Here is a 27,958-nt window from a genome sequence, read left to right as displayed (position 1 = left end):
ATACAACAGTTCCTTCCTTCTCGCTGAAGCTCGTGACAAATTTGATAATAACTGGTAACACGTTTATTATCTTCTCTATACAGTAACGTTAGTAGTAAATTATGTTTAATAACACACACACGCGCGCACACAATAAATATTTTTGGTCATTATGTAACTTTTGAGACCGCCCCTAAAACCTAGAACGACGACGGCAAATGTATTTTGAGAAAAGAGTTTGGGTCGCTTAAGACAATTAAAAGAAAATAAGAGAAGTGTATCAGTCAATTATTGTTCGCGAAATATTTGACACGCGAAATGTCCAGTGATGTTGAACGTAGAAGACTTTTAGGACCAAGCATCGAAGACAGTGACTCGGAGCCGGATGGAAACAAAGAAATAAACAGTTACTATCGTAAACTTAAAAAGAACAAGGAAGATCAAGTATGACTGTCAATGTGCCATCTTCCTAGCTGTAGTGTAACCCTTTTTAACAAATATAATTTAATGAACAGATGAATATAAACTCTTAAAAAATAAAAACAAACTAATTTAGTTTATTATGATTAACTGTTAGTGTTACCCACTCCACACGCACACACGCACGCACGCATGCACGCACGTTCACCAAGGTAAACATCTACGGTCCGTGTTTCAACATTTTGACATCTATTAGACCTCCGGCACAGCAATAAATATCACAGTAATAAATATTGTGCCGGAGACGTTTATCTTGATACACTAACACACACATTTACAGACACACAGATACACACACACACACACACACACACACACACACACACACACACACACACACACACACACAGGCAAAATGTTCACTTCAATTTGCCTCAAACTTCAGGGAGAGAGAGAGAGAGAGACGACGGTCGGTCGGTCGGTCGGTCGGTCGGTCAGATCCGTTGCTAACAGAAACATGTAGAGGATTTCCTCTAAGACCATTTGGTATATTTGACATCCATTAATAAATCAATATGCTCTAGTGGTGTCATTAAACAAAATGAACTACACTTTACCCAGGGGCTCAAGGGCTCGACCTCCCCCCTAAATTTTGCAATAGTTATAATTTTATTATATATTAATTTTCATTTTTTTTTTTACAATCCCCCTCCAAACCTCCCCCAAAGTTCCCTTGGCATTCCACCTCATGTCACTGGGGCCCACTGGATCCACCACTGTTACCTGTGCTCCCTATACACATTTTAGATCCACCTTGGATCAAGTATTGCATTTTTTAAATTTAAGAATTGACCGCAATTATTTTTTGGTTCATGCAAGTATGAACTGAAAAAACAATGTGCACACTGTATGACTCCGGCATACAAAAGTGTGCACATCGTTTTTTTGGTTCATACTTGCATGAACCAAAAATAATTGCGGTCAAATCTTATAAACATTTATCAAGAATATTCATTTTTTTTTAAAACCAAACTGTCATGAAGTACCGTGTCGAAAATTTACACCTTGGTTTTCCAATATGTAAATCTAATAATATTAATTTTATTGTAATTGTCAAACTAAATAATTTTGCATAATAAATTAAAAAAATATATATATAACAGTATGTGTTTATAGGAAACTAACATTTTTAATTCATTCACTGATTGTAAAAATTAAATATATTATGATTTGATAGTTTAATTGCAACAGGTACCTGTTATATACAGTTATATACAGTGAAACCTGTCTAAACAAGACCCTGAAGAAACCAGAATCCTGTCAAAACTGGCCAAGTTTAATGGTCGATTACTGTCTAAATTTATGCGACTCTCTAAACACCTGGCTCCGTATTCATAAATGTACTTAAGTGAATGTATGATACTTATCTGTGTACTTTACGTATGTATTTAGGTATCATACATTGACTTAAATACGTTTATGAATACGGAGCCAGATCCTGTCTAAATCGGATAAATATTAGGTCCCCAACATGATCTGATTTAGACCGGTTTCACTGTACATGACTATGCAGATAACGACATGTAGGACCTTAGAAGTTTTCAATATTTTCAGGGCTTGACGAAAAACTTGGTTCTAGCGATTTTGTCATGCGTCATTGGCTCGTCCTTCCAGTTTGGGTATAACACTGGTGTTGTCAATGCTCCAGAGCTAGTAAGTATTTTTAGTTAAATACTAAATAGATTATTTATTTAATAATATCAGGGCTAGCTCTGCCACTCGCCAAATTCGCCAATTGCAAATTTAAGAACAGTTGGCAAATTGTATTTTAATTGTGTGATAATTGATTTTTTGTTTGATGGATAGATACATATTTATTGAGGCTATTTCATTTTTTTTTTCGAATGCGATTTTTATGTCAACTCGTAATATGTGAAAACAATATTTTCACGAATTTCGAAGCAATGAGTGAAAATATGGTTTTCACACATTACGAGTTGACATAAAAATCGTATTAAATAAAAAGACAATAAAATGGTCTATTTATTATATACATGTTTCCTTATTTTTGACAATATTTTTTGCTTTTTGTTAATATCTTTCGCTTATCCTATCGATAAACACGTAATGCCATGATATCTGTATATTTCTTCAGATGGAACTTTTGCAGAAAATGTACTTCACCATAGACTTTTTAAAAGAAATTTGAATAAAAATTATCTTTATTTAATTATTAAATTAACATTTATTTAATAATACTGCTGTGCAAACATACCTGACAAATGATCCTCCAAAAAAGTCCCCCCCCCAACCCCCCCCCCAAATTGAACATCGTTAAATTTTAACTTACACTCAATGACACTACATTGTGTCATCATTATATAGCTTCATATTCAATTCATTTTAGATATATTATCGTAATTGCAATTCGTATCTCCTTTTTATAGGTACAGTTGTTTAAATTACATTTTTTAATTTTTCAAATACAATCAGATGCATTGGTAATCATCAAACTTAAATACGAAGAAACAACACAAAGGGAGATAATTTAATCATGAACTTTTACAAAAAAGTAAATACGATTTCTATATTTTCACTGTACTAAAATACAGTGAAAATATTACTTTTCACTGGATAGATCTACATATTACTTTGCTATGTATAATAAACATATACATATGTAAGACACCATTATTGTAAATTTGTTTGTTATAGTTCACGAAACAAAAGTAATTGCAGACAATTCTTAATTAGTTTGGAGGGGACTATATATTTTATCTCTTGTCTGTCCATGTGTCTGTCAATTTATCCAGTAGTTCTACAGTAATTATAGGATATTAAATAAGCTTCTATTTTGTATGATCTTTATGTCCCTCATGAAATAATTTTCATTTGTCATGAGCTTTAGCGAGTGACAATGAAAATTATTTCATGAGGGACATAAACGTATGATACGAAATGGTAGTGAGTTTAATATCCTATTTATTACCAATAATTGATCTAATTTATATCACTCAACTTGTTTGGTTGACGTTCTTGTAAGGTTGTACTGCACCAATCGATAACGTCGAAGAGATACGTCCCACTTGGCATCATGCCAAGTGGGACATATCACTTTAATATGTACCAAGATATTTTTAACCATATGGGTAACCTATTATGACATGTTTGCTTTTCTTTGACAGGTTATCCAGCAGTTCTACAATAAAACCTATTACGACATGGTTGTTTTTCTTTGACAGGTTATCCAGCAGTTCTACAATAAAACCTATTACGACATGGTTGTTTTTCTTTGACAGGTTATCCAGCAGTTCTACAATAAAACCTATTACGACATGGTTGTTTTCTTTGACAGGTTATCCAACAGTTCTACTATAAAACCTATTACGACATGGTTGTTTTTCTTTGACAGGTTATCCAGCAGTTCTACAATAAAACCTATTATGACATGGTTGTTTTTCTTTGACAGGTACAATAAAACCTATTATGACATGGTTGTTTTCTTTGACAGGTTATCCAACAGTTCTACTATAAAACCTATTACGACATGGTTGTTTTTCTTTGACAGGTTATCCAGCAGTTCTACAATAAAACCTATTATGACATGGTTGTTTTTCTTTGACAGGATATCCAGCAGTTCTACAATAAAACCTATTATGACATGGTTGTTTTCTTTGATATGTTATCCAACAGTTCTACAATAAAACCTATTACGACATGGTTGTTTTCTTTGACAGGTTATCCAACAGTTCTACAATAAAACCTATTATGACATGGTTGTTTTTCTTTGACAGGTACAATAAAACCTATTATGACATGGTTGTTTTCTTTGACAGGTTATCCAACAGTTCTACTATAAAACCTATTACGACATGGTTGTTTTTCTTTGACAGGTTATCCAGCAGTTCTACAATAAAACCTATTATGACATGGTTGTTTTTCTTTGACAGGATATCCAGCAGTTCTACAATAAAACCTATTATGACATGGTTGTTTTCTTTGATATGTTATCCAACAGTTCTACAATAAAACCTATTACGACATGGTTGTTTTCTTTGACAGGTTATCCAACAGTTCTACAATAAAACCTATTACGACATGGTTGTTTTTCTTTGACAGGTTATCCAACAGTTCTCAATAAAACCTATTATGACATGTTTGTTTTTCTTTGACAGGTTATTCAGTAGTTCTACAATAAAACCTATTATGACATGGTTGTTTTTCTTTGACAGGTTATCCAGCAGTTTTACGATAAAACCTATTACGACATATTTTTTTTTTTTTGACAGGTTATCCAGCAGTTCTACAATAAAACCTATTACGACATGGTTGTTTTTCTTTGACAGGTTATCCAGTAGTTCTACAATAAAACCTATTACGACATGGTTGTTTTTCTTTGACAGGTTGTCCAACAGTTCTACAATAAAACCTATTACGACAATTTTTCTTTTTTGGACAGGTTATCCAGCAATTCTACAATAAAACCTATTATGAAATGTTTGTTTTTCTTTGACAGATTATCCAGCAGTTCTACAATAAAACCTATTACAACATGGTTGTTTTTCTTTGGTAGATTATCCAGCAGTTCTACAATAAAACCTATTACAACATGGTTGTTTTTCTTTGGTAGATTATCCAACAGTTCTACTATAAAACCTATTACGACATGGTTGTTTTTCTTTGACAGGTTATCCAGCAGTTCTACAATAAAACCTATTATGACATGGTTGTTTTTCTTTGACAGGTTATCCAGCAGTTCTACAATAAAACCTATTATGACATGGTTGTTTTCTTTGATATGTTATCCAACAGTTCTACAATAAAACCTATTACAACATGGTTGTTTTTCTTTGACAGGTTATCCAACAGTTCTACAATCAAACCTATTATGACATGTTTGGTTTTCTTTGACAGGTTATCCAGCAGTTCTACAATAAAACCTATTATAACATGGTTGTTTTCTTTGACAGGTTATCCAGCAGTTCTACAATAAAACCTATTATGACATGGTTGTTTTTCTTTGACAGGTTATCCAGCAGTTCTACAATAAAACCTATTACGACATGGTTGTTTTCTTTGACAGGTTATCCAACAGTTCTACTATAAAACCTATTACGACATGGTTATTTTTCTTTGACAGGTTATCCAGCAGTTCTACAATAAAACCTATTACAACATGGTTGTTTTTCTTTGACAGGTTATCCAGCAGTTCTACAATCAAACCTATTACGACATGTTTGGTTTTCTTTGACAGGTTATCCAGCAGTTCTACAATAAAACCTATTATGACATGGTTGTTTTCTTTGACAGGTTATCCAGCAGTTCTACAATAAAACCTATTATGACATGGTTGTTTTTCTTTGACAGGTTATCCAACAGTTCTACAATAAAACCTATTACGACATGGTTGTTTTCTTTGACAGGTTATCCAACAGTTCTACAATAAAACCTATTATGACATGGTTGTTTTTCTTTGATAGGTTATCCAACAGTTCTACAATAAAACCTATTACGACATGGTTGTTTTTCTTTGACAGGTTATCCAACAGTTCTCAATAAAACCTATTATGACATGTTTGTTTTTCTTTGACAGGTTATTCAGTAGTTCTACAATAAAACCTATTATGACATGGTTGTTTTTCTTTGACAGGTTATCCAGCAGTTTTACGATAAAACCTATTACGACATTTTTTTTTTTTTTGACAGGTTATCCAGCAGTTCTACAATAAAACCTATTACGACATGGTTGTTTTTCTTTGACAGGTTATCCAGTAGTTCTACAATAAAACCTATTACGACATGGTTGTTTTTCTTTGACAGGTTATCCAGCAGTTTTACGATAAAACCTATTACAACATTTTAATTTTTTTTTGACAGGTTGTCCAACAGTTCTACAATAAAACCTATTACGACAATTTTTTTTTTTTGACAGGTTATCCAGCAATTCTACAATAAAACCTATTATGAAATGTTTGTTTTTCTTTGACAGATTATCCAGCAGTTCTACAATAAAACCTATTACAACATGGTTGTTTTTCTTTGGTAGATTATCCAGCAGTTCTACAATAAAACCTATTACGACATGTTTGTTTTTCTTTGGTAGATTATCCAGCAGTTCTACAATAGAATCTCTTACGACATGTTTATTTTTCTTTGATAGGTTATCCAACAGTTCTCAATAAAACCTATTTTGACATGTTTGTTTTTCTTTGACAGGTTATCCAGCAGTTCTACAATAAAACCTATTATGAAAGATACAGTGAATATCTTCCCGAAGACGAGCTTACCCTCCTCTGGGCGGTCACCGTGGCCATTTTCACAGTGGGTGGAATGGTGGGCGGAGTCAGCGCTGGTTTCTGGGGCAACCGTTACGGCAGGTGAGAGCTACCTAAAGGCTGTCCCAGAATTGTTACATGGAGGGCAAGGGAGGGAGACGGACCTCGCCATTTAAAGGGAGCTCTCACTTTTGCTCCCTATCACTCCCCGGAAACTAGTTCAAGGAAAATAATGTATAGCTCCCTTTTGCATGTGAATTTATATGGTATTAATATGGTATCAGTATGGTAGTATTGTAATCCCTTGAATAGAAGCCTGCCTCGATTACAGACCAGCTCTCACAATGTCTTGAAAAACACTACAGGCCTGCCTTGAATAGAAGCCTGCCTGGGTTAAAGGCCAGGTTTCAGAATATCTAAAAAAACACAAAAAAAACCTTTTACTCATCATTTCCATTGCATAAGGGGCGGGACGTAGTCCAGTGGTAAAGCGTTCGCTAGGATCGATCACCACTGGTGGACCCATTTGGCTATTTCTTGTTCTAGCCAGTGCTCCACAACTGGTGTAACAAAGGCTGTGGTATGTACTATCCGTAACCATATGTTTGACGCCATATAACTGTAAATAAAATGTGTTGAGTGTGTTGTTCAATAAAACCTTTCCTTCCTTCCATTGCATAACATCAAAACCTTACAACCACATGGTGAGAACAGGAATGGGGGAAAACATTTTCATTTCTCAGTGAGATGAGATGTTGCCACACGTTCAAAAAGGTTTGGGAGCCTACGTTAGAAGATGACTGTACAATAACGCTATGTTAGAAAATGCTGCATGAAAACAATAGGAAGCCCGGTTTCAGAGCATCACAAAATATATAGAAGCCTAGACTTCTCTTAAAGGGTCATACCCTAGTTTTTAAACACCAAGGCATATTTTTAAAACTATTATAGCCGTTTTTGATAACAAGAGTCATACTTTACTTAGATTTGATTGTTTAGATTATCAATTTCTGTACATTCGAAGTGTTTTTGGTCATCCTGGTGTTTTTAATATCACAAAATGCATTTCTCATAATTTTAAAAATGCATGTGCATCTGAGACATAACAGTTATGGAATCAAATTTTAGTCTTATTTTTAGAAGGTATTTCACCATTTCAAAGTCACACATTCATGTTTCACTCAATTGTAACTTTATCCAAATGTGTTACAGGTTTATAGATTAACTAAACTTAGTGTTAATTTTCACGGGTTGAAACTAGGGTCTGTCCCTGTAACTAAACTTAGTGTTAATTTTCACGGGTTGAAACTAGGGTCTGTCCCTGTAACTAAACTTAGTGTTAATTTTCACGGGTTGAAACTAGGGTCTGTCCCTGTAACTAAACTTAGTGTTAATTTTCACGGGTTGAAACTAGGGTCTGTCCCTGTAACTAAACTTAGTGTTAATTTTCACGGGTTGAAACTAGGGTCTGTCCCTGTAACTAAACTTAGTGTTAATTTTCACGGGTTGAAACTAGGGTCTGTCCCTTTAACTAAACTTAGTGTTAATTTTCACGGGTTGAAACTAGGGTCTGTCCCTGTAACTAAACTTAGTGTTAATTTCACGGGTTGAAACTAGGGTCTGTCCCTGTAACTAAACTTAGTGTTAATTTTCACGGGTTGAAACTAGGGTCTGTCCCTGTAACTAAACTTAGTGTTAATTTTCACGGGTTGAAACTAGGGTCTGTCCCTGTAACTAAACTTAGTGTTAATTTTCACGGGTTGAAACTAGGGTCTGTCCCTTTAACTAAACTTAGTGTTAATTTTCACGGGTTGAAACTAGGGTCTGTCCCTGTAACTAAACTTAGTGTTAATTTTCACGGGTTGAAACTAGGGTCTGTCCCTGTAACTAAACTTAGTGTTAATTTTCACGGGTTGAAACTAGGGTCTGTCCCTGTAACTAAACTTAGTGTTAATTTTCACGGGTTGAAACTAGGGTCTGTCCCTGTAACTAAACTTAGTGTTAATTTTCACGGGTTGAAACTAGGGTCTGTCCCTGTAACTAAACTTAGTGTTAATTTTCACGGGTTGAAACTAGGGTCTGTCCCTGTAACTAAACTTAGTGTTAATTTTCACGGGTTGAAACTAGGGTCTGTCCCTGTAACTAAACTTAGTGTTAATTTTCACGGGTTGAAACTAGGGTCTGTCCCTGTAACTAAACTTAGTGTTAATTTTCACGGGTTGAAACTAGGGTCTGTCACTTTAACTATAAATGTATTGTTAATATCGGTAAATATCGGCTGTGCTTGTCGTCACCATTTTTATTTAATTCTTCAAGATTTTTACAGTATATTAAATGCTTCCCCATAATCTAAGTTGTAAGATTACATGATATCGATCCATCCCTCTTGAAGAGTATTCTATAAATAGAGGATAATAAACTCGGTACCAGTTATTATCAAATTTATGTCCCTAGTGAAATAATTTTCACTTGTCACAAGCTTTAGTGAGTGATAACTGAACATTATTTCACAAGGGACATAAATTTGATAATACATTGTAACTGGAATTGAGTTTGTTATTCTATTTATTATCTCAGCTATTTTTTCTTTAAAAGCCTTTATTTTCAACACACATGCACGCACAGTTATAGAAACGATGTAAAAGACTTTACGCACTGTTCTGAGTATTGCTATAACTGTTATTTAATCACATTCATAGAGAATTTTCAAAACAAAGGTTTTAGAGCTTTATTCTGCTAAAAAAAATCCATAATGAAATAATTAAATTTCCTTTGCGTCTATACACTTTACAGCAATCTGATTGGTCCAGAGGTGCTTACTTTTTGTTGTTCATATCTCGATGAACCAAACAAATTTAAGCCACACCTACCCCCCCCCCCCCACTGACTTGCACTACTTTTGTGCAACAAGCTGGATTATTCAGGCAACCATATTTAGATATTTTGAAGAAAACACACGTGAAAGCTACAAAAACAATTTTAAAAAAATGTATACGATAAATTAATGGAAAATGCTATAGCAGAGTAAGCATGTAGATTCTTATGCATTGATTTAAAAAACAACCAACCAACCTCTTCACTAATCATGACATGAGACTCGGTCGGTGGCCAAAGAAATAATGAAACTTCACGCCTGTAACTTACTTGTAAGCGATGTTCAACAGCTTTTGGCGAAAATTAAACGGTTCCACCGACAGCATAAATGTTAGACACGTTCCCTTCATTCACTTTCATAAAATATAAACTAAACACGAATAGGACAATTCCTTCCAATGTAACTAAATGATACAAAAAAATGCACAGCAGCTAGAGGAAATGACTTCATTTACAAAACAATCACCTGATTCAAATGATAGTGAATGAACATTTCCATTCGTACGCGACATAAGTATTAATGAAATTTACACAAACATTACTACAAGCGTATTTAAAGGTAAACAAAATAAATTCAGTTATGTATTGTTAAAGTATGCATATAAATTTTATTATAAGATTTGACCGCAATTATTTTTGGGTTCATGCAAGTATGAACCGAAAACACGATGTGTACACTTTTGTATGTCCCACTACGCTGAGTCATACAGTACGTGTGCACATCGTTTTTTCGGTTCATACTTGCATGAACCAAAAAATAATTGCAGTCAATTCTTAATTAAATTAAAATGGCATTTTGTTATAAATTTAACGCCCAAAAGAGAGAGCCATAAAAGCAAACTCTTTAAAGTACATGACATCATTTTGTGTTTTTGCCAAATTGTGATGTCGTCATATTTAGTATCGACATGGTCATTGGTTTGTAAGTGTCAAATCGTCCAATAGTATTGTTCGTTAGACCAATGCAGAATATTTCTCACTGAGAAAATATGAAAAATATTTTCCCTGTTATAAGTGACCGCTGGGGTAATAAACACGCAAAATGGCAACCAAGAAAAACTGCATATATGGTTTGTCCTCAGAGATCTCAGCAAAGTCAATTTATGCGACATGGTTATAATCTAGCTAATCTCTTTTTTCATGATCTGTGTTTGGACAAAGTATGGAGACTTGAATGGTAATTAAAAGTAGGAGAGTAATTTATCGTAGTTGTTAACAATGTGATTCGGACTTTAGGGTCTGTCTCTTTAATTGCTAGCTGTGTTTTGTAGGAAGGAGTTTCTGCTCAGGAACAATATTTTGGCTCTTGTAGTGTTTAAAAACTAGGGTCTGTCTCTTTAATTGGTCTGTGTTTTGTAGGAAGGAGTTTCTGCTCAGGAACAATATTTTGGCTCTTGTAGTGTTTAAAAACTAGGGTCTGTCTCTTTAATTGGTCTGTGTTTTGTAGGAAGGAGTTTCTGCTCAGGAACAATATTTTGGCTCTTGTAGTGTTTAAAAACTAGGGTCTGTCTCTTTAATTGGTCTGTGTTTTGTAGGAAGGAGTTTCTGCTCAGGAACAATATTTTGGCTCTTGTAGTGTTTAAAAACTAGGGTCTGTCCATTGGTCTATGTTTTGTAGGAAGGAGTCTGCTCAGGAACAATTCTTGGCTCTTGAGTGTTTAAAAACTAGGGTCTGTCTCTTTAATTGGTCTGTGTTTTGTAGGAAGGAGTTCAGGAACAATATTTTGGCTCTTGTAGTGTTTAAAAACTAGGGTCTGTCTCTTTAATTGGTCTGTGTTTTGTAGGAAGGAGTTTCGCTCACCAAGCAGTGAAAAACTAGGGTCTGTAGGTCTGTGTTTTGTAGGAAGGGGTTTCTGCTCAGGGGCTCTTGTAGTGTTTAAAAACTAGGGCTTGGTCTGTGCAAGGAGTTTCTGCTCAGGAACCTCCCTAAACTCTTGTAGTGTTTAAAAACTAGGGTCCTCTTTAATTGGTCTGTGTTTTGTAGGAAGAAGTTTCTGATCAGGAACAATAGGCTCTTGTAGTGTTTAGGGTCCTACATAAAGGCCTCTCAGATGTAGATATTACACTGCCTCTGATTATGTTTTTTAGGACTGCTCCATCCTTCTACACCCCCTCTACAACCGTGATTGGTGATCTTTAATTGGTCTGTGTGGAAGTATCACATGTAGCACGGTGTTTAAAAACTAGAGTCCTCGTCTGAAGTGCTGATTTTTGGTTATTGGATTAAAAACGCTATCTCTTTATTGGATGTGTTTTGTAGGAAGGGGGCCTGCTCCCCTGTCGTGGCTGCTCTCTGTCTCAGCCACTGATAAATCAAAGGCCTGGCCTGTCTCTAGGAAAGTGGACATAGAAGATACCCTGCTGCCAAGCTACCAAGAGATGGGGCAGTAGGTAGGTATACATGTAGCAGCAGTCAATTCTTCCCTCACCACAAAAACTCCCAACCTTTTAAAAGAAGTTCGGCATTCTCTCCTACATCTGCCTCTCTCTGTAGATATCTCTGCCCTGATCTCTTTTCACCTCCATCCTTCTCTCCCCCTCTACAACCGTCTCTCTCTCTCTCTCTCTCTCTCATGTAGCACTCTGGTAGAGTCCTCGTCTGAAGTCTCTCTGGTCTCTCTCGCCCTTGATGGATCTTTTCTTGTCCCTCCCCCCCTTCACAGCCACTGATAAATCAAAGGCCTGGCCTGTCTCTAGGAAAGTGGACATAGAAGATACCCTGCTGCTTTTTGGTAGGTATACATGTAGCAGCAGTCGATTCTTCCCTCACCGCTCACATTTTTTATTCATTCTCTCTGTCTCTCTCTGTTCTCCCAAGGTATCAACTCTCTCTCTCTCTCTCTCCCCTCTCTCTCTCTCTCTCTCTCTCTCTCTCTCTCTCTCTCTCTCTCTCTCTCTCTCTCTCTCTCTCTCTCTCTCTCTCTCTCTCTCTCTCTCTCTCTCTCAAGCTTAAGCTCAAGCTCAAGCTCATTCCATAAATATTGTATATCATACCTGGCCATAAAGTGATATGTGTTTGTGTGTTTCCCAAGGTATCAACACGGGCCTCGCTCCCCTCTACCTGTCTGAAATCGCTCCCGTCTCCCTGCGAGGCATGTCGGGCACCATCAACCAGCTGGCAATCACCGTCGGAGCCCTCGTCTCGCAGGTTCTCGGCATGAAACTGGCCCTCGGAACTACAGACCTCTGGTCTGTCTGCCTCGGTAAACATTGAGGAATTATTGAAGATGAATTTTAGATCATTACGCCTAGTTTTTACTGGTGCAAAGTTAGTTTTGTTAGCAACATACTGGGGGTTGGGCGTAGCCCATTGATAAACTGATCACAACACATTAACAGTCTGTTATGGTAAACATTAGGAAAGAACTGGAGATATATGCAGGTCATTAGGCCTAGTTTTACTGGTGCAAAGCTAGGTTTGTTAGCAACATATTGGGGGTGGGGTGTACCCCATTGATAAACTGATCACAACACATTAGCAGTCTGTTAAATGACGTAGCCCATTAATAAACTGTTCACAACACATTGGAAGTGGGACGTAGCCCATTGATAAACTGTTCACAACACATTGGGGGTGGGACGTAGCCCATTGATAAACTGTTCACAACACATTGGGGGTGGGACGTAGCCCATTGATAAACTGTTCACAACACATTGGAAGTGGGACGTAGCCCATTGATAAACTGTTCACAACACATTGGAAGTGGGACGTAGCCCATTGATAAACTGCTCACAACACATTGGAAGTGGGACGTAGCCCATTGATAAACTGTTCACAACACATTGGGGGTGGGACGTAGCCCATTGATAAACTGTTCACAACACATTGGGGGTGGGACGTAGCCCATTGATAAACTGTTCACAACACATTGGAAGTGGGACGTAGCCCATTGATAAACTGTTCACAACACATTGGAAGTGGGACGTATCCCATTGATAAACTGCTCACAACACATTGGAAGTGGGACGTAGCCCATTGATAAACTGCTCACAACACATTGGAAGTGGGACGTAGCCCATTGATAAACTGCTCACAACACATTGGAAGTGGGACGTAGCCCATTGATAAACTGTTCACAACACATTGGAAGTGGGACGTAGCCCATTGATAAACTGTTCACAACACATTGGAAGTGGGACGTAGCCCATTGATAAACTGTTCACAACACATTGGGGGTGGGACGTAGCCCATTGATAAACTGTTCACAACACATTGGAAGTGGGACGTAGCCCATTGATAAACTGCTCACAACACATTGGAAGTGGGACGTAGCCCATTGATAAACTGTTCACAACACATTGGAAGTGGGACGTAGCCCATTGATAAACTGTTCACAACACATTGGGGGTGGGACGTAGCCCATTGATAAACTGCTCACAACACATTGGGGGTGGGACGTAGCCCATTGATAAACTGCTCACAACACATTGGAAGTGGGACGTAGCCCATTGATAAACTGCTCACAACACATTGGAAGTGGGACGTAGCCCATTGATAAACTGCTCACAACACATTGGAAGTGGGACGTAGCCCATTGATAAACTGTTCACAACACATTGGAAGTGGGACGTAGCCCATTGATAAACTGTTCACAACACATTGGAAGTGGGACGTAGCCCATTGATAAACTGTTCACAACACATTGGGGGTGGGACGTAGCCCATTGATAAACTGCTCACAACACATTGGAAGTGGGACGTAGCCCATTGATAAACTGCTCACAACACATTGGAAGTGGGACGTAGCCCATTGATAAACTGCTCACAACACATTGGAAGTGGGACGTAGCCCATTGATAAACTGTTCACAACACATTGGAAGTGGGACGTAGCCCATTGATAAACTGTTCACAACACATTGGGGGTGGGACGTAGCCCATTGATAAACTGCTCACAACACATTGGAAGTGGGACGTAGCCCATTGATAAACTGCTCACAACACATTGGAAGTGGGACGTAGCCCATTGATAAACTGTTCACAACACATTGGAAGTGGGACGTAGCCCATTGATAAACTGTTCACAACACATTGGGGGTGGGACGTAGCCCATTGATAAACTGTTCACAACACATTGGAAGTGGGACGTAGCCCATTGATAAACTGCTCACAACACATTGGAAGTGGGACGTAGCCCATTGATAAACTGTTCACAACACATTGGAAGTGGGACGTAGCTCATTGATAAACTGCTCACAACGCATTGGAAGTGGGACGTAGCCCATTGATAAACTGCTCACAACGCATTGGAAGTGGGACGTAGCCCATTGATAAACTGCTCACAACGCATTGGAAGTGGGACGTAGCCCTTTGATAAACTGCTTACAACGCATTGGAAGTGGGACGTAGCTCATTGATAAACTGCTCACAACACATTGGAAGTGGGACGTAGCCCATCGATAAACTGCTCACAACACATTGGAAGTGGGACGTAGCCCTTTGATAAACTGCTCACAATGCATTGGAAGTGGGACGTAGCTCATTGATAAACTGCTCACAACACATTGGAAGTGGGACGTAGCTCATTGATAAACTGCTCACAACACATTGGAAGTGGGACGTAGCTCATTGATAAACTGCTCACAACACATTGGAAGTGGGACGTAGCCCGTTATAGTTATATAGGAATGACATCTAATTGAATGATTGTATGTTTGTATGTCTGACTATAGTTATATAGGAATACAGAATGACATCTAATAGAATGGTTGTGTGTTTCTAGGTCTGACTATAGTTATATAGGAATACAGAATGACATCTAATATAATGATTGTGTGTTTCTATAGGTCTGACTATAGTTATATAGGAATACAGAATGACATCTAATAAAATGATTGTGTGTTTCTAGGTTTGACTATAGTTATATAGGAATACAGAATGACATCTAATAGAATGATTGTGTGTTTCTAGGTCTGACTATAGTTATATAGGAATACAGAATGACATCTAATAGAATGGTTGTGTGTTTCTAGGTCTGACTATAGTTATATAGGAATACAGAATGACATCTAATAAAATGGTTGTGTGTTTCTAGGTCTGACTATAGTTATATAGGAATACAGAATGACATCTAATAAAATGATTGTGTGTTTCTAGGTCTGACTATAGTTATATAGGAATACAGAATGACATCTAATAAAATGGTTGTGTGTTTCTAGGTCTGACTATAGTTATATAGGAATACAGAATGACATCTAATAAAATGGTTGTGTGTTTCTAGGTCTGACTATAGTTATATAGGAATACAGAATGACATCTAATAGAATGATTGTGTGTTTCTAGGTCTGACTATAATTCCGGTTATGTTCCAACTGCTGACATTGTCCTTTTGTCCTGAGAGTCCACGCTATCTGATGTTGTCGCGGGACAACAAACAAGGAGCAACAGATGGTAAGCAAATGTTTGGGCCAAAGTTGCTTGTTTTCACTGTTTTCAAGAAATGGCCATAGGTCATGGGAAGATAAGAAAAGTTAACATTGTTTATATCAGTATCAGTAATGTAGCTACCCAGTAGAGTACACATGTTAATCAAAAATGAATAGTCACTAGCCCTAGCAGAGCCGGTTTATCCTAGTAGCATATGTAGCATGTGCTACGGGCCCCACGCTTCAAGGGGCCCTGTGGTGATGTGTATATTTATTTTTCCCAGGTCATTTTTTTTCTCTCCCCGAGGGAGTTGCAAAATATTTTTCCTGGGAAGGGGAACCCACTGTCATTTGTGCTACAGGCCCCGCAGATCCTTAAACCGGCTTTGTACTAGTTAAAAGTTCAAAGTGGATAGCTGCATGTTAATCAGTGGTGGATTACACGGCTGTGGGGCCCACAGCATATTATACATGCTTCTCCACTCGATTTTGCCATAGCTGTAATATCCCTTGTAAAAAAAAAAAAAAAAGAGTTGATCCATGGAACCCATGAAAGCACAGAGCCTTTAGTCTTTGCTACACTGCTACATGTATGTTGTTAATCCGTCACTGATGTTAACCGGCCTCGGTGGCGCAGTGGTTAAGCCATCGGATTGCAGGCTGGTAGGTACAGGGTTCACAGCCCGGTACCGGCTCCACCCAAGAGCGAGTTCTTAAGGGCTCAGTGGGTAGGTGTAAGGCCACTACATCCTCTTCTCTCTCACTAACCAACTAACAACTAACCCACTGTCCTGGACAGACAGCCCAGATAGCTGAGGTGTGTGCCCATGAAAGTGTGCTTGAACCTTAATTGGATATAAGCATGAAAATAAGTTGAAATAAAAAATAAAAAATAAATAAAACCACATTCAAAATGGATCACCATCGTAATTGGATTGTGTGTCGTTTTATTTTCAGCATTAGTCTGGTTACGAAAAACTTCCGATGTCAGTGACGAATTGTTGGAAATGCAACTAGAAAAAGAGGAACAGCAACGAGCTACAAAGGTTTGGTTTTGTCTTTCATTGGGTTGCATTTGGCTTCTTTCCTTTTCTTTTCATCTTGTTTTGTTTGGTTTTTTTCTATTCGTTTCTTTTCTGTTCTTGGGCAGAACATACATGTAGCTCAATAGGATCAATCCCAATCTGTGGGTCCATTGGGCTATTTCTTGTTCAGTCTAAAATATTCACCACGACTGGTATGTCACAGGTTGTGGTATGTGCTATCCTGTTTGTGGGATGGTGCATATAAAAGATCCTTGCTACTAATGGAAAAATGTAGCGAGTTTTCTCTCTTAAGACTATATGTCAAAATTACCAAATGTTTGACATCCAATAGCCGATGATTAATAAATCAATGTGCTCTAGTGGTGTCATTAAACAAAACAAACTTTAACTTTAATAAATAGAGGATACTCCCCTCGTGTCAACACAAGTTGATAAAAGTATGAAATCCGAGGCTTGCCAAGGATTTTTATACTTTTATCAATGAGTGCTAATACGTTATGATATCGTTATTTCATTTGTGACAGTTGTAAACAATGTCAGTAATGTCACTATATTTGTGACAGTTGTAAACAATGTCAGTAATGTCACTATATTTGTGACAGTTGTAAACAATGTCAGTAATGTCACTATATTTGTGACAGTTGTAAACAATGTCAGTAATGTCACTATATTTGGCAGTGGTAGACTCGTTAACTAGCAGAACAACAGTGGCGTGACGTCACAAATGATAGGTTTAGCACTGAAACATACACAGTGATGTAACAAAATAATGTCTTGTGATTAAAATTTGACCAATCAAGATTATAAGAAGCGATATCTCCTAGGAGAATATTGCAGGAGATGTCTCAAATTATAGTGCCAGCGATATCTCTTACAAAAGGCTTTAATGGATGATAATTATATATATTTGTTGTTTACAGTTCTCCGTGATGGACCTGTTCAGACAGCGGGAGCTGCGAATACCGCTGCTGATCAGTCTGGTCCTACAGCTGTCTCAGCAGTTCTCTGGCATCAACGCAGTAAGTTCACACACACAGTGCTCTTCATGGGCCCTTTTTATAAATCGATCTTAGCGCCAAGAACACCTTAAATGCATAGGTAGCAGGGGTGCAGAAAGTTCTCTCCTGCTCGCCAAATGTGAGTAAAAATTCTTACGGACAATTTAACAAATGCAACTACCAGCCTGATGGTCTATCTGTCTTTTTGATTTCGTTTGCCACGTGATCACTTACCAAGTGCTATTAATAATGTCTTGTCAATATATCTATATATTTCATTTGAAGTGAAGACACTGTATATTATAATATTGTTAATAATATATTGTTCTATAGACTGGTGGACTAGTAGAAATTCTGGCAGCTAATATATTTTAGTTGGTTCTGGTTCGGTGGGCTAGTTAAATATTTTCCATTTCTGCACTCCTGGGTAGCTATAGGCACATAGCTATGCACTTAAGGTGATCTTAACGCTATGATCGGTCAATAAAACGGGGCTCATCTCCACAACCACAATAGCGGCCTGCAAAAAGCAAAAAGTGATAGTTTTTTGTAGTCTAGCAGGTGAAATACACAAATGTAGAAATTCACACCTTACCAGAATTGCATGTCACCCCACCAAACCAAAATTGCATGTCTCCCCACCAAAATTGCATGTCACCCCACCAAACCAAAATTGCTTGTCTCCCCACCAAAATTGCATGTCACCCCACCAAACCAAAATTGCATGTCAATTTTCAAGCGACAAATGCATGCGCAAGGATATTTCTAGTTGATAAAAAATTTATTAGTAACAACTGTTTAATGTTTTAAAATTGTGTAGCGATCTTTGTGACTTTGAAACTTGCATAGCGAAACACAATGCAGTACTAAACTAAATGTTCCCCACCATTATTCTGTCTGCTGTTTAACTCATGATTCTGATATATTTTAATTCCATATTGGTCTCAAATACATGTCAAAGGTCGTAATTTTTCATACACCATTCCAAACCCTTCCCACATCCCATGCTTTCCTATTTTCAGAAGGTCATATTTTTTCTTAGCAAGGATATTTCCTTTGGCCAGCTATTTAAGAAAAAATAACAGCAAGCCATACTTTATTTCCTATTTCGAGCCCTGCCAGACATCGAAATAAGTCGAGACTGGTTGTTGACATTACCAGGAGGTTATCACATGTCAAGAAAGTCGAGAACGGTCATTGAGGTTACCAGGGGGTTATCACATGTCAAGAAAGTCGAGACCGGTCATTCAAGTTACCAGGAGGTTAACACATTTCAAGAAAGTCGAGACTGGTCATTGAGGTTACCACGAGGTTATCACATGTCAAGAAAGTCGAGACTGATCATTGAGGTTACCACGAGGTTATCACGTGTCAAGAAAGTCGAGACTGATCATTGAGGTTACCATGAGGTTATCACATGTCAAGAAAGTCGAGACCGGTCATTGAGGTTACCAGGAGGTTATCACATGTCAAGAAAGTCAAGAATGTTATCAGGCTTTTATCACCTATGTTTCTAGACTCCGATAAACGGACCATTCCCCACCATTCTTTAAAGACTATGTCGTTTTTTATTCCCAAGTATCAATGTAAATAATTGTCATTTTTTATTATGATATACTTGATATTAATTTGAATAATTTGTTAATACATTTCAGCTGTTTTTGGTACATTTTAGCCGTTTTCGTACATTTCAACTGTTTTTTTTGTTTTTTGTATAGCTGTTTGGTACATTCCCAGCAATTTTTATACACCCTAGCTGTTTCTTGCATACCACCAGTTCTTTCTTGTATACACCACCAACTGTTTGTTGTATACACTGCCAGCTGTTTGTTGTATACACCACCAACGGCTTGTTGCATACACTGCCAGCTGTTTGTGTGTATACACCACCATCTGTTTCTCGTATACACCGTCAGCTTTTTGTTGTATACACTGCCAGCTTTTTGTTGTACACACTGCTAGCTTTTTGTTAAATACACCACCAGCTGTTTGTTATATACACCACCAGCTGTTTATTTGTATACACCACCAGCTGTTTGTTGTATATACCACCAGCTGTTTGTGTGTATACACCACCATCTGTTGTATACACCACCAGCTGTTTGTTTGTATACACCACCAGCTGTTTGTTCGTATACACCACCAGCTGTTTGTTGTATATACCACTAGCTGTTTGTGTGCATACCACCAGCTGTTTGTGTGTATACACCACCAGCTGTTATATACACCACCAGATGTCTGTCTGTGTACACCACCATCTGTTTGTTGTATACACCACCAGCTGTTTGTGTACACCACCAGCTGTCTGTTTGTATACACCACCGTTTGTTTGTATACACCACCAGTTGTTTGTATACACAACCAGCTGTTTGTTTGTATACACCACCAGCTGTTTGTTTGTATACACTACCAGCTGTGTGTTTGTATACACCACCAGCTGTTTGTTTGTATACACCACCAGCTGTTTGTTTGTATATACCACCATCTGTTTGTTTGTATACACCACCAGCTGTTTATTTGTATACACCGCCAGCTGTTTGTTTGTGTGTGTTTCAGGTGATCATGTATTCGACGAGTATCTTCATGAACGCAGGCCTCGACCACAGCGACGCGCAGTACGCAACGGTGGGGACGGGCGTGGTCAACATGCTGATGACGTTCGTGTCGGCGCTGCTGGTGGACCGCGCAGGGCGACGCACGCTGCACCTCATCGGCCTCGGTGGCATGTTCGTGTTCTCGCTCGTTCTCTCCGTCGCCATCGTATACCAGGTAGGACTGCATGCAGCACGTGTTAATATAGTCGGCACCAGCCTCGGCTGTTTTAAATGAGTTATTAAACATCCTCTACTGGTCCAACTGGAGGGTACTATTATTTACTAGGACTATAAGTGGTGGGGGGAGGGACAATAAGGACTGTAAGTTCTCGCTGGATGTGATGTAGCCCAGTGGTAAAGTGCATGTTTGATGCGCGGTAGGTTTGGGATCGATCCTTGTCGGTGGCCCCATTGGAATATTTCTCGCTCCAGCCAGTGCTCCACAACTGGTGTAACAAAGGGCATGGTATGTACTATCCTGTCTGTTGGATGGTGCATGTAAAAGATCCCTTGCTACTAATGCAAAACTCTCTAAGACTGTATGTCAAAATTACCAATGTTTGACATCCAATAGCTGATGATTAATAAATCAATGTGCTCTAGTCGTTAAACAAAAGAAACTTAACATCTCTCTCTCCGTCTGCCCCTCGTATAGTTTTCCAGATGTTTTTTTCACAATGCCTCAAGGTATTGAGCTGAAATGTTGTGCATACTTTTGTCATGTACTGTTACAGATGAAGGTTAACTCGTTTGGCAATATACTCATTTTTCACAGAGTTATAGCCATTGAATTGGAGGTACAAAACAAATTGGGCCACGAAAGGGACACGTATTGCTTTAATTTTAATAATTTACATTTTAAAATAAAAAAACCACCAAACATTTATTTATAAAAGCCAGGCAGGCACATTATATACACCATACCAGCTCTCATTTTAAGTGCGGAGGTTTTTGTGTTTGTTTTTTTAATAATTGGCATTAATGTTTAAATATATTTTTAAAAATGAAATAATAATAATGTTTTTAAACATTTAATTAATATATATTGTTTTAATTTTGAAAAAAGAAAAAGAAGGGTGCTGATAATATTTTGGTTGCAGTAGCCCTGAAGCAATGGACAATAGTAGACATTGTATGTATGCCTATGTAACCGTAAGTTGTCTCCCTTCTTGCTTACAGCATGAGTACCAGTGGTTATCATACATATGTATCGTCGCGGTGCTTTGCTATATCATCTCGTTTGCTACCGGCCCAGGTATGTATATATAATAGGTAGAATACTATACAAATTTTCACTGGATATCATTTTTTACAAAACGACTGAACTTCCCATGTTAGAGTTTATGATTGTCAACATTACGGCAACCAACTCAACCAAGGAAATGTTTTATTTAATGATGCACTCAACACATTTTATTTACAGTTATATGGCGTTGGACATATGGTTAAGGACCACACATATATTGAGATAGGAAACCCGCTGTCGCCACTTCAGGGGCTACTCTTTTCGATTAGCAGCAAGGGATCTTTTATATGCACCATCCCACAGACAGGATAGTACATACCATGGCCTTTGTTACACCAGTTGTGGAACACTGGCTAGAACGAGAAATAGCCTAATGGGTCAACTCAACCAGTGCCCCACACTGGTATATCAAAGCAGGGCTCGAACTTAAGAATTTATCTCCCATGGCTATTTAAAAACAAAATTGCCGTGGGTGAAACGGCCCACTGACGGCAATTTAAAGCCTGCACATGGCAATTTGGAAGAAAAAAAAGAGTTATTTTGCTGTATGTAGAGATATTTTAAATGTACTAATGTTATATACTGGCAGCTAATGTACTCCAGGTGTAAACATTTTGCAATTTTGTGCAGTCATTGATGCTCCTGACCTACCACAATTTGTATCTCAATGACGACAATTTCCGTCGGTGCAGTCGTTAAGTTCGAGCTCTGTGTAAAAGTGTATAAAAGATCCCTTGCTGCTAATGAAAAATGAGTGGCACAAAGACTGCTAACATGTTCACCTCAACTAACGTGCCCAATTAAGTCTGTCTTCCTACCGACCTCGGTGGTGTCGTGGTTATGCCATCGGACTTTAGGCTGGTAGGTACTGTGCTAGTGGGTTCATATCCCACGTGAGGCAATGGGGGATTTTTCATGCCAGTATCGGCTTCAACCCAGAGTGAGTGCACCGCTAGGCTCAATGGGTAGGTATAAGGCCACATACACCTAGGCTTCACCCACGGGTGCGATTGTGGGTGTGTCTCCCGAGTGAAAGAAAGAAAGAAATGTTTTATTTAACGACGCACTCAACACATTGTATTTACGGTTATATGGCGTCAGACATATGGTTAAGGACCACACAGATTTTGAGAGGAAACCCGCTGTCGCCATTACATGGGCTACTCTTCCGATTGGCAGCAAGGGATCTTTTATTTGCGCTTCCCACATGCAGGATAGCACAAACCATGGCCTTTGTTGAACCAGTTATGGATCACTGGTCGGTGCAAGTGGTTTACACCTACCCATTGAGCCTTGCGGAGCACTCACTCAGGGTTTGGAGTCGGTATCTGGATTAAAAATCCCATGCCTTGACTGGGATCCGAACCCAGTACCTACCAGCCTGTAGACCGATGGCCTGCCACGACGCCACCGAGGCCGGTTGTCTCCCGAGTGATTACTCGGCATGCACTGCAGGTTCCATGTTTGTAATGTCCAAAAAAAAAGAATGTCTTTGTCTCTGTGTTAAATGTTTATGGCGTTTTAAAAAAAAAAAAAAAAAAAAAAAATCTTTCTGTTCCTCTACAGACTGGGAGCAAGATGTAGCCCAGTGGTGAAAGCGCTCGCTCGATATGCGGTCGGTCTGGGATCGATCCCCATTGGTGGGCCCATTGGGCTATTTCTCATTCCAGCCAGTGCTCCACAACTGGCATATCAAAGGCCGTGGTATGTACTACCCTGTCTGTGGGATGGTGCATATAAAAGAACCCTTGCTGCTAATCGAAAAGAGTAGCCCATGAAGTGGCCACAGCGGGTTTCCTCTCTCAATATCTGTGTTGTCCTTAACCATATGTCTGACACCATATAACCATAAATAAAACGTGTTGAGTGCGTCGTTAAATAAAACATTTCCTTCCTTACAGAATAGTAAATTAAAGTGGCAGAGCCTAACTAGTTTCCACCCATAAAAATGGACACAAAGTTTGCTTAGTTTACAGGCCTCTTAACAGATTGAATAAGGAAGAAAATGTTACATTTAATGACACACTCAACACATTTTAATTAAGGTTTTATGGCATCAGACATATGGTTAACCAACGGGAATCGATCCCTTGTGTTTACAGTGTGTATGGTACTTGTTATGCATTAAATACGGTATTGCTAAATACATGACGTCAGTGTAAAACACGTCATCAGAGACGCACAGACATGAGGCAAGGCTAATAAATATCTACAACTGACAGTATCTTGTTTCCAGTGTGTTCATAACATGAATACAGATGAACATTATAAGGACCATTAAATAGGGCCTCGAGTGTTAAGTGTGATGTGACTGTTGTTTGATATTTCAGGAGCCATCCCGTGGTTCTACGTGGCTGAGCTGTTCGCGCAGGGCCCCCGGTCCGCCGCTGTCAGCATCGCTGTGTTGGTCAACTGGTCGGCCAACTTTGTAGTCAGTCTCGTCTTTCCCATAGTGCAGGTAATTAAACGTGTTATTTAAACATCTTTTTTTAAATTATTCTTTTTTATCGTGCAGGTTATTAAAGGTGTTATTATTGTTTTTTTGTTTTTTATTATTATTATCCCACTGTGCCCTTTCCTTTCTCTCCTTTGAATTCCATCTCATTTCTTCCCTATCTGGCAGCAACTCCTATCTTTCAACTTCTTTCGTTGTCCACCTCCACATCCCAGTCCTTGTCTCTCCAACCGCGGCAGGTGGTTTCGTTTTCTTAAATTGTGGCTATCCATGCCACACACCTGTCATTTCCAATAAGCTTCATCTGTGGGCTTATAGTCTGACCACATCGGAGAATGTTCAGTCGTTACTTCTGGCATTGTTAAGAGGCACTTGTAACCCACTTACTATACTCCCCTACTACCGGTGGTCGTTTGTTAGTGCTGTGGGTCAGACCAGCTTTATTTTCGGCAGAGGACGAGGATACATCCATGGAGAAAGTTGAGACAGGTAGCCGATGGTGCGGACAGCTCAAAAGACAGGTGTTATTTTTAGGTCTCTGAAAATTACGAGAACAGGCATCGAAATAAGCAATATGTGTCTGGTAACCCATGTATAGGTTACCACAAAATACAGATCAGGGCCCCGTTCCACGAAGCGATCTTAGCCCTAAGATCAACCTAAGTGCATAGGGTAGCTATGCGCCTAAGGTAATCTTAGGGCTAAAATCGCTTCGTAGAACGGGGCCCAGGGCCTTGTTCCACAAAGCGATCTTAGCCCTAAGATCAACCTAAGTGCATAGGGTAGCTATGCGCCTAAGGTAATCTTAGGGCTAAAATCGCTTCGTAGAACGGGGCCCAGGGCCTTGTTCCACAAAGTGATCTTAGCCCTAAGATCAACCTAAGTGCATAGGGTAGCTATGCGCCTAAGGTAATCTTAGGGCTAAAATCGCTTCGTAGAACGGGGCCCAGGGCCTTGTTCCACAAAGTGATCTTAGCCCTAAGATCAACCTAAGTGCATAGGGTAGCTATGCGCCTAAGGTAATCTTAGGGCTAAAATCGCTTCGTAGAACGGGGCCCAGGGCCTTGTTCCACAAAGTGATCTTAGCCCTAAGATCAACCTAAGTGCATAGGGTAGCTATGCGCCTAAGGTAATCTTAGGGCTAAAATCGCTTCGTAGAATGGGGCCCAGGGCCTTGTTCCACAAAGTGATCTTAGCATGAGCAGGGCAATATCTGGCACTCACCAAATTCGCCAATTGCTAATTTCAAAAACAATTGCCGAATTTTATTTTAATTTGGCGAAATAATTTCATGTAATAATTGATATTCTATTACAAAATAATAGGGTTTCTGCAATTTTTTAAGTTTAATTGATAATTTGGCGAAATTTTCTACTGACCCAAAGCTAGTCCTGCATGAGGGTAATACATGAGTCTTTATGAATAGGCTAACAAGGACTGAGTCAAAACGTTGCAAACATAATCAGGAGGAGATGATTGGTAAGCGATTACACACAGCTAAGACTGGGGAAACCACGTACATCATGTTATGATGTCGCTTCCCAAAATGACGTCATTCATTGGTCACACAAAATTGTTATGATGTATATGTGTGTTGTACGGTACTGGTTATATTTCCTTGTATATATTGAACTATGTGGATAATAAATTTAATTAACCGGCCTCTGTGGTGTTGTGGTTAGGCCATCAGACATAAGACTGGTAGGTACAGGGTTCGCAGCCCGGTACCGGCTCCCACCCCAAATCGAGGTTTAATGACTCAGTGGGTAGGTGTATGACCACTACACTGTCTTCTCTCTCACTAACTACGAAGCACTAACCACTAACCCACTGTCCTGGACAGACAGCCCAGATAGCTGAGGTGTGTGCCCAGGACAGTGTGCTTAAACCTTAGTTGGATATAAGCAAGAAAATAATTTAGGAAAAAACCCCAAAACATTATTGTCCACATGGTTCAACATAACCGAGTTCATAAAGATCATACGAAGCACACATGTAATAATGTATAATGACATAATTTTGGGAATCGACGTCATAACATGACATTGCTTCCCCAATCCTAGCTCAGACTGTGCAGGTAAAATATGAAGTCATTATGTCATCTCCTTCTAGGTGTGGTTAAGACATTTTAAGATGGTCCTTATTATTCATTAAATTTTTTTAATTATAATACATGTAATATGGATGATAAAGAAATTATTATATTCACGTGTGAGTTGTACTAATTTTATGAAACTCATGTCAGGATTCATGTATTATCCCTGCTCTCACTCGGGCAATACAAAACTCCTGACGCTCATTTTGTAAAATCAGTACGACACACAAGCTCGTCTAATAATCTATTGAAATCATTCTGTTTTCATTCAGAAAGCCACAGCTTACTACTACTTCATTCCGTCTGTGTTTTCAGAAAGCCACAGCTTACTACTACTTCATTCTGTTTGTGTTTTCAGAAAGCCATAGCCGACTACTACTTCATTCCGTTTGTGTCTTCAGAAAGCCATAGCCGACTAATCCTTCATTCTGTTTGTTTTCAGAAAGCCATAGCCGACTATTCCTTCATTCCGTTTGTTTTCAGAAAGCCATAGCCGACTATTCCTTCATTCTGTTTGTGTTTTCAGAAAGCCATAGCCGACTATTACTTCATTCCGTTTGTGTTTTCAGAAAGCCATAGCCGACTATTCCTTCATTCCGTTTGTGTTTTCAGAAAGCCATAGCCGACTATTCCTTCATTCCGTTTGTTTTCAGAAAGCCATAGCCGACTAATCCTTCATTCTGTTTGTTTTCAGAAAGCCATAGCCGACTATTACTTCATTCTGTTTGTGTTTTCAGAAAGCCATAGCCGACTATTCCTTCATTCCGTTTGTTTTCAGAAAGCCATAGCCGACTATTCCTTCATTCTGTTTGTGTTTTCAGAAAGCCATAGCCGACTATTACTTCATTCCGTTTGTGTTTTCAGAAAGCCATAGCCGACTATTCCTTCATTCCGTTTGTGTTTTCAGAAAACCATAGCTGACTACTTCATTCTGTTTGTGTTTTCAGAAAGCCATAGCAGACTACTCCTTCATTCCATTTGTCATCCTACTGGCTATCTTCTGGCTGTTCACCTTCTTCAAGGTTCCCGAAACCAAGGGCCGCACGTTTGACGAGATCAGCAAAGCATTCCTGTCGTCCCCCCAGGATGTGAAGACTGATGACGCCAAGGTGCTTCTTGCTCAAGATACCACGATACAGGATGCGGCGAAATCAGTGGACACACCCAGTGCACTGGACACGCCCAGCGATCCAGATGTTGTAGTAAACGACCCATCCAATGCACCAGAGTATTAATTGTCATAGAATAAGCCCGATTCCTTGTTAGTCTCCCACCAGTCCAACCAGAGGGAACTATAGGTTTCATCTCCGTCCTTCTGTCTGTCTGTCTATCTGTCTGTCCCACATATAGTTTTCACATTTTTTAATTTTTTTTTACAGGGCCTCAAAAAACCGAGTTGAAATTTTGTGTATAGCTTTATGATGTACTATTTACAGATCAAGTTCGACTTTCATGGCAATTTACCCATTTTTTAGAGTTTTTTGGCCCTCGAACTTAGGAGATACAAACATTTGTTTTCCATACTTTTTCTCTCTCAGTGTTTCAATGTATTGAGCTGAAATTTGGTGTATAGTTTCATCATGTACATTACTGTTACAGAGCAAGTTTGACT

General features: G+C 38.7%; 1 protein-coding gene across 1 annotated transcript; it reads left to right on the top strand.

Moving 5' to 3' along the window:
* The first annotated feature begins 271 nt into the window (after positions 1 to 271).
* On the top strand, positions 272 to 27,747 carry LOC121389796 (solute carrier family 2, facilitated glucose transporter member 3-like). Its single transcript, XM_041521445.1, has 12 exons — positions 272 to 423; positions 2,014 to 2,112; positions 6,616 to 6,776; positions 11,637 to 11,677; positions 12,581 to 12,751; positions 15,830 to 15,937; positions 16,870 to 16,958; positions 17,879 to 17,977; positions 20,513 to 20,725; positions 21,730 to 21,805; positions 24,127 to 24,254; positions 27,294 to 27,747. Exons 1-12 carry the CDS (start codon positions 298 to 300, stop codon positions 27,579 to 27,581), a joined length of 1,599 nt encoding a protein of 532 aa, XP_041377379.1. The 5' UTR covers positions 272 to 297; the 3' UTR covers positions 27,582 to 27,747.
* Positions 27,748 to 27,958: the final 211 nt, after the last annotated feature.

The sequence above is a fragment of the Gigantopelta aegis genome, chromosome 15 (genome assembly GCF_016097555.1).
Source record: "Gigantopelta aegis isolate Gae_Host chromosome 15, Gae_host_genome, whole genome shotgun sequence".
In the NCBI taxonomy this organism is placed as follows: domain Eukaryota; kingdom Metazoa; phylum Mollusca; class Gastropoda; order Neomphalida; family Peltospiridae; genus Gigantopelta; species Gigantopelta aegis.
The sequence above is the reverse complement of the archived record's forward strand: the minus strand, read 5'-3'. Positions and strand labels throughout refer to the sequence as shown.